The following is a 10,593-nucleotide window of genomic DNA, read 5'->3' as shown; positions in this document are numbered from 1 at the left end:
TTCGTTACAATTGGTGTAAGAAGAGGAATTGTTGAATAAATTCCAGAGGACAACAAGGACATGGCAAAGTTCAGTGAATTGAAGATCCAGCAACTAAAGAAGGAGTTGGAGAGCCGTGGATTGAATACAAGCGGCGTTAAACTTGAACTTCAGGCACGGCTACGAGAGACAATGGAAGCGGAAGGAATTGATGTGGAAGAGTATGACTTTCATCTTGATGGCGAGGAAGTAACAAAAATTGAAGAGAAAAACGAAACATCGCAGACAGTTACGAGCACAGACTTGAACATGATTTTGGCTGCAATATCTGCTCAAACATCGACAATGTCATCACAGATGGAATCCCAAGAGACACGCATAACATCGAAGATTGAAGAACAGAAGACATATATGGTATCCCAACTGGAATCGCAGGAAACCCGTATAACATCACCATTGGAAGAACAGAAGACATATTTGGCATCTCAACTGGAAGCGCAAGAGGCACGTATATCTGAAATGTCGGCACAAATTTCGGAACAGGTATCATCGCAGCTCTTTGTGAAACTGGAAGAGCAGGATGCAAACATTTTACAACTCGAGGACAAAATTGATGCCGAAATAGAAGCGTTAAAAGGTCGTATGGAGCAGTTACAACTAAACCGCCCAGCTGTTTCAGCAAGCAATCCAAAGCTAAAAACACCATCATTTGACGGTTCTGTTCCTTTCCAGGTCTTCAAGCTACAGTTTGAGAAGACCGCAGCAGTGAACAACTGGAATGCGGAAGATAAAGTTGCTGCACTGTTCGTGGCATTGAAGGGGCCAGCAGCGGAAATCCTACAGACGATTCCCGAAGGAGAGCGGAACAATTATGAAGCATTGATGGCTGCTGTAGAACGACGCTATGGAAGCGAGCATAGAAAACAGATATTCCAAATTGAGTTGCAAAACCGCTACCAAAAAGCAAATGAGACATTGCAGGAGTTTGCTTCGGATGTTGAAAGGTTGGCACATTTGGCAAATGCGGACGCACCCGTGGAGTACACCGAGAGGGTAAAAATCCAGAGTTTTACAAATGGCATACGGGACGTAGAAACGAAGCGAGCGACATGCAAACCCAAAACCCACATTCGCAGAAACGGTATCCTATGCACTGACTCAAGAAACAGCGTCGCTATTGAGTAAGCCAGTTTTCAAAGCATGCCGTGTGGAAGTAGAAAGGCCATAGTGGGTAGACACAATTTTGGAAGCACTGAAGGGATCTCAACAGAAGAATGCCGGAGTTATTAAATGTTTCAAGTGCGGCAACCCAGGTCACATTGCACGTCATTGCGATCTTGGTCCTAATAGTTCCAACAATGTGGGTGGCCGTAAACGCAAAGCTGGCGGAAATGAGCAAGAGCGTGTCGAATGTAAAGAAGGAAAAGTTGCCCCGGCTATTGAATGTCCTGTGATATATGTGTCGCAGATTGGAAGGAAATCAAGCAGTCTTACCATCAGAGAGAATGTGGATGGTAAAGAGCGTGTACTGACTGTAGATACGGGGGCATCTCATTCCTTGATCCGATCTGATTTGGTTTACAGGAGAGTAAAGTCATTACCTGGAGCAAGGTTGCGTACGGTCACAGGCGAGTATAATCAAGTACAAGGCGAAGTGGTATGTGAGGTATTAATTGGAAAAGTCATGGTTCTGCACAAATTCGTTGTGGCGGAGATCGTTGATGAAGTCATATTGGGAGTGGACTTCTTGGTTGACCATGACGTCAGGATCGATATGCGGAGAAAAATTATGCGCTATAAGAATCAGGACATACCACTTAACTTTAGTTTGGAAAAAGGGTTCAGCAGTAATCAGGTACTGGTGGAAAAGACTCGACAAAGACCACGAAAGTCAAAGGCAAAGGTTGATAGATCGAATGGGCCAAATAAATCAAAATCAAAAGTATCTGCGAGAGAAACACTGGTATTGACAAAACCTAAAAGACGCAGGAAAACGAAGCAACGAATTTCCGAGAAAGAATGCGAGGGTAGTTTCAAGCCGGAGCGCACTACTGTTGTGAAATGTGGGAACGATACCGATTATGCAAAGCAAATCCGTCCAGCGCAAGCTCTACGAAGTGGTTCATTGACCAAATAACAGAGTGTGAAGGAACGGCCCAGGGTAACGAGTAGTAAGATGAAACACTGGCATGACAAGAACTTTAATTCGGAAGGTTTCTTGGCAGGAGATTTGGTACTGTTAAACAACCCTCACCGGCGGAAAGGTGTTCCAGCCAAATTTCGGTGCATTGGGAAGGCTCGCACAAAGTTGTGAAGAAGATCCGTGATACCATCTACCGCATACAAACCACTGGGAAACATCGGATTAGAAGAGTGGTACATTTGGAGATGCTAGCGGCAGTTAGATCGGGAGATTTGTCTGATCGGGATGATCAGACTTAGGTGGAGGGCAGTGTCACGGATATTAGCATCACTAAGCTATACCATCACTAAGGCCATGCTAAGCAGTATTTACGTCAATAATCAAATCAAGTATACACATATATAAGGCAGCCCAGAGAGATGTCACACACAGATGCATTTACTTGTATGCCTATGTGTGTGCGAGAGACTGTAAACTACAAACTCACATACATCTGAGAGACGCTGAAAAGTAGAAAATTGTAAACAAATAGAAACTATATGAGAACTATAAACACTCGAAATAGTTGGTAAGTTCTGGAAATAGAAGAGCCTAGATGTATGCAGCGTAAACTATAAAAGCGGCACAAGCGAGTAAAAAGTAATTCAGTTTGAGTTGAGCTATCAATCAGTTTGATTAAGCACGCGATCTGGCGGCCAATAGTAGAGTTTCATTTGAGTTATCAGTCAGTTTGGTTATTAAGCCAGCGAGTAGCAAAGTATAAGTGTTATTGTGAAATGTTTTAATAAAGGCCATCTTTCCATTATTCAATATTGGAGTTATTTATTCAACAGTTTAGTGATTCGAACTTAGCAGAGGATTGCAAATAAAAGGATTTGCAGAAAATTCGTTACAATATGTATGTGGATTAAGGTTTTGAAAGATGTGTAAATTGTAATTTAAAGTGCTATAGAAATTTGCTAAATTTGCAAACTTTAACAACAAATAACTTTTAAATTATAAGTTTGCGCACTTTAAAATATATATATTTGTGATCGGGAGAACTCCCTCTTTCATTTGATACCAAGTTTTACCCCGAACTCGGGGGCTGCTATTCTAAAATTTTCCCAAAGTCTTTAATATACAATGATTTTTGCTGTTTATTTCGACAAAAATTTTTGATTTTTGTGCTCATCGAAAGAATTCACAATTATATAGCACCATGCCGCGAATTATGATAAAAGGTGGTGTGTGGAGAAACACTGAGGTAAGCATTTGACGCGACTGGTTACTCTTGGCCGTTTATTAACTAAATTGATAACTTTCAGGATGAAATCCTCAAAGCAGCTGTAATGAAATATGGCAAAAACCAGTGGTCACGTATTGCATCACTGCTGCACCGCAAATCTGCCAAGCAATGTAAGGCACGCTGGTACGAATGGCTTGATCCTAGCATAAAGAAGACAGAATGGTCACGGGAGGAGGATGAAAAGTTTTTGCATTTTGTTGGTGGTGAACGTTTCAACATTTTCGAAGGTTTGGCATGAATTTCATTTTTATAGTTTATAATTATTTAAAGGTTGCGTTAATGCTAGAACAAGTACATTGATTTTACGTGGCAGTGTTGAAAATTTTTTTGAAGAAACTGAGCTTCGTTACATGATGTTATAATACTTGTGCAGCGTACAATTAAACATGATTCTGTTGTTGCTGGTAAGTCAAAATACAAATTGAAAAAAAAATCTTAGGGCCTCATTCTCTATTACGAAATGAACTTTCGATGCGGATCAGAGACGAATCGCTAGTGTATTTGCAATACACTTATCACTTGACAATTACTTTTGCCTTCCTGTTTGTTAGAAAGGTAAAGACCGAACGAGAATGATAGAGAATACCATTGCTAGACGAAATCGTTTGGAGGGATGGCCTGAAGGTTTAATGTGGCCACATAAATCCTTGCCGAGATGGGCGGGCTGGCACTTTAATGGTGCTGTGTTGCCGGAGCGTACCGGATCTGTATCCGGCTAAAGGACCATCATATCGATAACACTCCCCAAAGCCTTCGGGGAGCAACCTTATCGCTACAAAAACAACAACAACATTGTGTCCAAATCCCAAAAAAAAAACTATAAAATTAAACTATAAAATTTGTGTCAGTGAAATGATAATTATTGCTTTTGGTTGTTAGTTTTGAGGCATCGTCATCGAGTTCCTTCTGATCGTATATGCCGGTTCTTTTGCATTCTTTTACACGCATAAAGTGCCGTTGAAGCCTTCCTCACCCTCTCCTCCACGTTGAGCTTCCATGACAGCTTACTGTCTAGGATCATTCCTAGATATTTTGTGCAAGGTTTCTCCCGTAGGGTCGCCCCTCCTAACTTAGGCCTGGTCCAATTAGGGACCTTGTACCTCTTTGTAAACAAGACCATATGCAACGTCATCTGCGTAAACCGTAAGTTTTTCTGGTCCCTCGTAGAATCCCCTAAGCAGTTGGTTAATGACCAGCGTCCACAGCAGAGGTGATAGCACCCCTCCCTGCGGAGTGCCCCTGTCCACTAATTTCGTGACCGCGTACAAGACCATCAATAATCGCCCATTTAGAAAGCCCCGGCAATGCTTAAGAAGACTTCTAGAGCATATTCCTTGTATTCCAGGGCTTTTTCTATGCTTATTACCACCCTATGCAATGCGGTGTCTACTGACTTGCCTTTGGTGTACGCCGGTTGTGTTGTGGAGAGCAGCTTTTCATCCACGTTGGACTTTATGTACACATCTATCAGCCTCTCAAAGGTTTTGAGCAGAAATGATGGTAAGCTATCGGGTCTATAATCTTTGGGATACACGTGACCGATCTTCCCCGCCTTTGGTAGGAAAGCTACACGAGCAGTTCTCCAAGAGTGCGGTACATGATTCAGTTTATGCACCCATCCAATATTATTTTAAGCCATCCCACGACCGTCCTACTTGAAAATTGTAGCATGACCGGACATGTACCATCTGAGCCCGGCGATTTCACCACCACTACGAGGTCCTCAGTAGTGTAATTAGGCAGCATATATGAATGCAGCTGTTTCCTTACCATTACTACAGCTCGCACCCGTCCTTCCGCTTGCGCATAGTAAACGCCAAATCCGCGCGCGCTAAGTCCAGAAACCTTTCCTCCCGATGGAAGCCACGGCTCCTGGACCAGAGCGTTAGGAGGAGGAGTTCGCTCGACGCCACTTTACTGTGTTGGAGGTTTATCTGTAGGACTCGCAGCACCAATGGGCTGCTTGTCCCCCTCCAGCACCTTCATCGTGACGTCGTCGTCCTCCCCTAGCCCTTTTGGTTTAGAGTGTTCGAAGCCCCCTTCAGCCTCTTGTACCTGTTGTGCAGGGTGTTCATCTGTGCGACTCACAGCCCCATCTGGCTGTTGGTCCCCTTCTAACACATTCGGAGTGACGTGGGCTACCTCCACCTGTCTTTTTTCCCTTAGGCTTTTGAGGTCCTTTTCGACTTCGCCCACGTCCAGCGTGTTAGGACTTTAATACCCGCGACTTCTTTTCCTGAGTCGCATATAAATTTTGCCTGTACCTAAGAACATTTTTCCAAGCTGCGCGTACAATATATCCTCCGCCTGCTGGTTTATTTGGAAGATGTATAACTGACCTTCCTCCGTAGGCCGAGATACAGTAAGTACCTTCCAATCCTGTGTCGGTGTGTTCGGATTCTGATTCTGCAAAAGTCGCAGTGTATCCTCCGACTTCATCACGCATGGTATCCATACCTTAACTTTTGGTACCTTGGGGATTTGCGCTTTATCCACCATCTCAAAACGCGCGTTCGTGCCCTGCCTTTGGAGGTTTGGAACCACTTCCTCCAGCCACCGCAAAATCGCGATGTTGTCGCACGCTATCATCTTCATACCATTATACCATCCCCCGAATCAAAGGTTGGAAGGAGCTTACTTGGTTATTCCCGCATCATCTTAAGCATTAAGCTAATAAGCTCCTTTTCTACAGATCTCCACCTTTCACTAGCCATCTGTTCGAAAGGACTGCTACGATCAACCAGCGCCACAGTCAGTGTCTGCTTTGCCACATCACTCATCTTCTCGGGAAAAGCCGCCGTCTTAGTGTTATTTCCCTTTGGCACCTCCGAGAAAGCCGGAGTCTTAGCTCCCTTTAGCACCTCCGAGAAAGTCGGAGTCTTAGCGTTATCTCCCTTTGGCTTATCTCCTACTTCCATAGTTGGAACTTCCCTCTGACTCGCAGCCTTCGAGGTAGTTGCTACCTCGCTATTGGGGCCCATCTGTCTTACAGCTTTGGGCCTACTTGTCTTGTCTATGGGACTGCCCTGCGTCGCGGCTCTGGGACTGGGCCCTTTCAGCCTCTTGAAAGCAGGCTTGTCGTCTTCCGCCGAACGTTGCCTTTTCATTCTGCCATTGGACGCTTCTTCCTCATACCGGTTGCAGAACCGAGGGTTTCTCGCAGCAAACCTTTTGAACTGCCTTCGACCTACTTCTACCGCCTCATGAGCCCATGCCAAGCGCTCGATCTCCTCTTCTATTGGGTCCACCACTGCTCCCAAGCGTTGTACAATTCTTAGTACTGCACGGTACTTCGAGAGTGCTCTTTGCTCCGTACCCTTCTCCACTCTTCTACTCCTTTTTCATTTGTGTGCTTCTCCAACACGGAGTTCATTGAATCAGCACTACTCTCATTCCCGAGTCCGACGCATCGCTTAATACGTATTTGTCGTCGTTGGCTTGCGGCTCAGTCCTCTTCTTATCATCGTCCTTATGAAAATTAGGTAATGAGTCGTTCATCTTGGTCGTACGACCACCAGCCCGACAAGGCGGGCTCAGCGGTCCAGTATTATATACGGGGAAAGAACCGTCAGCCACAGCAGCGCCCCTTACTGTGGTAAGGCCATCAATACTACCCGAGGTGGTCCGGTATCGGGAAGGCTCCGTTCGAATGCAGCCGAATTTATCCCCTGGCTACAAATCGTCCAATAGGCACGGTCCGCATAACACCCTGGATTAGGGGGTTGGTAGTTCTTGGTCACCGACATCCCGCCGCCCTCTTATAAGGCGAAACGGCATAGATGCCAGTCATAAACAGCTCCTCCTCATAGTCGGGCGCTATGGAGATCGGCTAAGCCCTCACACCAACGACGATTTCCGTTACAATTGCTAGTGCATGCCCTCCAAGATTTAGATCCTGATCGAAAGTCACACCCAAAATTTTAGGGTGTAAGACAGTCGGTAGGGTAATGCCATATGGTCGACATTTGGCGCGGTCATGTTTTAAATAAGGTCACCGATGATTTGGTTGGTGACAATATCAGGTTTCGCGAGGCGACAAAACTGGAGAGATTGGGGAGATAGCTGTTTATTTTATTACAAAGCTCATCGATGTAGGAAACAATAGCATAGGCGTAGAAGCAATAGTGACTCCTGGTGGTAAAGGTAGCTATTGATATGTAGAAGTTAAGCAGAAGTTTGAATATGAGTTTTTTTAAGTTATAGCAAAAAAAGCGTTGAGGATTTTTAATATCTTACCAGGTACCTTCGTACATGTTTCTAAGAATGAAGAATAAAACCTATTCAAACTCAATTTTCACCAGGACAAAGCCGCTGAGACGTCGCTATACTTTAACATACAATACGTTACCCCATTTTAGCACAACTATCATTTTTTGATTTTATTAAATTTTATAAAATGTTTCTTCCTCTACAGTCCCATTTCCTCATTGGATGGTAAATATGGCTTTCGCATTTTCTCCATCAATAATTGTGACAAGGTGGAAGAAATCTATGCACGTAAATCGCAACATATTATCTTGGTCTTCAATAGCTCTCTAATGGTGATGGTGACAGCAGAGAAACCCAACTGTTTACTAATGTTACACTTCAAAAAGAATCAAAATATCTGCGTCTACGGCTCAAATACCCACAGTATATGAATGAATCGAACGCACCCAATTGTCTGCCTAACGGATACACATATTCAAAATCGATGAGAAGGCTGTGATGATGGTATAGGGTGAGTTGTTGAATAACATACGAAAACCACTTTAACCCATCTATATATATGCATTACAGCTAAAGCTTTACAAACAGCAAAAATTGCTGGCGGCAAGCAATTGGAAAAGGCGGTGAAGCATTCATCACGCTGTACGGATGGTGTAAAGTTAGAAACTGCTGTTGTAACAGCTGCCACCGACACAACGGTCATCTCTACTTCGCCGAGTAGCGGCTCGTCCGACTATCTATCGAAGACAGTATAATTATATCTTTTGCCAACACAGGTTAGCGATGTGCTTGCACAGGAAAAGATTTCAATTGGAAAACAAAAACCAATTAAGAGAGCTTATTTATTATTAAAGTATTTACTTTTCTTTATATCAACAGTATTAATTTAAGTTGCAATATCACGTACATATATAATAAGGGATGTGATACGATTGCTGACGGTATTAGATTTGAAACCAATCAATACTCCTGCTAAGGGTTGCAGAATTGCTTGAATAATTAGATTTAGAACAATAATAAGTCTGACTTAATTACAAGTCGTACATTTTTAAGTTCATCAATTACGACAGCAATCGGATTCCACGACACCTTTGAATATTCTTGATCTGAAAAAAAACTAAACCTAATCTGAATTTCTACTAAGCTTTAAGTTGTAGATTATTCAAATAATTGGAGTTTTTTCTAAAGCTTAAAATTATTTTCTGTTCGCTTGGAAAAGATTTCAATTGGAAAATAAAAACCAATAAGGTGAGTTTATTTATTATTAAAATTCTTACTTTTCTTTTTTATCAACTGTATTAATTTAAGTTACAATTTCATATACATATATAATAAGGTACGTCGTGATACGATTGCTGTTGGAATTAGATTTGAAACCAATCAATACTCCTGCTAGGGTTTCAGAATGATTCCTTGAATGATTAGATTTAGAACAATAATAAGTCTGACTCAATTATTAGTCCTACATTTTTTAATTCATATTTTACTTTATTACTTTCAAATTCAATTACGACAGCAATCCGATTCCACGATACCTTTGAATATTATTCTTGATTTGAAAACAAGAGTAAATCTAATTTGAATTTCTATTTAGCTTTCAGTTGTAGACTTAAATTGATTCAAATAATCAAATTTTGTATTCGAAACCATGTAAACAACTCAAATTATACATGAATATCACACACTTCTGAATTGTCCAAATGTAAAGTTAGCTGCAGCAGCAATATAGCTCAAAGCAATTAATATATTTTTATGTTGTTATTAAAGTACTTACTTCCTTTTTATATTAAATGTATTAATTTGAGTTGCAATTTCATGAATATATGAGGCTCCAAGATGCAAAACCAGATGAATCCATGATATGTAAAACTTAGAAAATCACAAAAAAGCTGAAATTTTGTAAATTGTTATGAATTTTCAATACGGGTTTTTAGATTGTTGCTAGGCGATGCAATATTGTCGCAATTTAAATATTATTTTAAAATTTTTAAATATCTGGTTTTGCATCTAGGCGCCTCATATATTCTTTATTTGGCAAAAATTTACTAAATCTAATGATACGTTTTAAATAAATGTTTATATTATATGTTGTTTGGTTATTATAATTAAAAATAAATATTGAAAATTAAATTTTTTTGGTTCATATTTTATTCTCGTAGCTGCTGCAGGTAAAGTAAATCGGCAGGTAAAATTCAAGTTATATGGCGGTTATATAAACGGTAAAACCGCAGTAAAATTGATTGTCAAATGACTCGAAAATGTAGAGGAAAAAACCGAAAATTTGACGAGCATTGTGACGTGTGTGAGCAGCACAGTACTATGCCCACATCCTATAAGTGGGAGCGGAATGCACAATCACATAAATAGGTACGAAGTGGGAAAAAAATGTAAAAAATCTACTCTCGCTAGTGCAAACGTGACTAAAATTTAACAAGGGTCGTGACCGCACAATGGCGGTCAAATGACTAGTCAAATGACGTGGAGCGTTTTTGCAGGGTATGTATTGTATGCCAGCATGAACGCATAACATTTAATGCGTATATGCGCACTCTCTCTACAACTTGTACATACGCTGCCATGCGCAATGTATTTTCTTGCTATCTATCTCATCTGTATATATGTATCAAACGACACACCATTTTCTGGAAGTTTCTGTCTCTTCTTTCAGGCGGCTTCTATCGCATGCATATGTATGTGTGCATCACACACATTCATGTGGATTCTTGTATATTTTTCAACAAGTAGCTGCCGCGAGTCAAGCGGCTTCTATCGCTATTCTACATAAACATATGTATGGATCGTACATATGCAAGTTGATTCCGGTAAATTTCAACACAAACAACTGCCGCCACTTAGGCGGATTCTATCGCTATCCTACATGGACATGTGTATGTATCGTACATATGCATGGGGATTCCGGTAAATTTCAACACAAACAACTGCCGCCACTCAGGCGGCTTCTATCGCTATCCTA

At 41.5% G+C, this 10,593-nt stretch overlaps 1 protein-coding gene across 5 annotated transcripts in view; it reads left to right on the top strand.

Annotated features, from left to right (window-relative positions):
- The window catches only part of LOC137244385 (pharyngeal muscle protein 2-like), a 46,234-nt gene continuing 35,641 nt past the window's right edge, over positions 1-10,593 (top strand). The window contains exons 1-5 of one of the 5 annotated variants that reach the window (XM_067773325.1): positions 1-3,368; positions 3,430-3,637; positions 3,697-3,814; positions 7,825-8,130; positions 8,190-8,560. In XM_067773325.1, the coding sequence (XP_067629426.1) occupies positions 61-1,164 (1,104 nt within the window). In that variant the 5' untranslated portion in view covers positions 1-60 and the 3' untranslated portion in view covers positions 1,165-3,368; positions 3,430-3,637; positions 3,697-3,814; positions 7,825-8,130; positions 8,190-8,560. Of the gene's footprint in view, positions 3,369-3,429; positions 3,638-3,680; positions 3,815-7,824; positions 8,131-8,189; positions 9,625-10,593 lie in introns of those variants that run through there. The other 4 variants (XM_067773327.1, XM_067773324.1, XM_067773326.1 and 1 more) reach the window with 4 other exon arrangements.

Source organism: Eurosta solidaginis, chromosome 3 (genome assembly GCF_040869045.1).
Source record: "Eurosta solidaginis isolate ZX-2024a chromosome 3, ASM4086904v1, whole genome shotgun sequence".
NCBI classification, from domain to species: Eukaryota; Metazoa; Arthropoda; class Insecta; order Diptera; family Tephritidae; genus Eurosta; species Eurosta solidaginis.
Note: the sequence above shows the minus strand (reverse complement) of the source record. Positions and strands in the feature narration are given on the sequence as shown.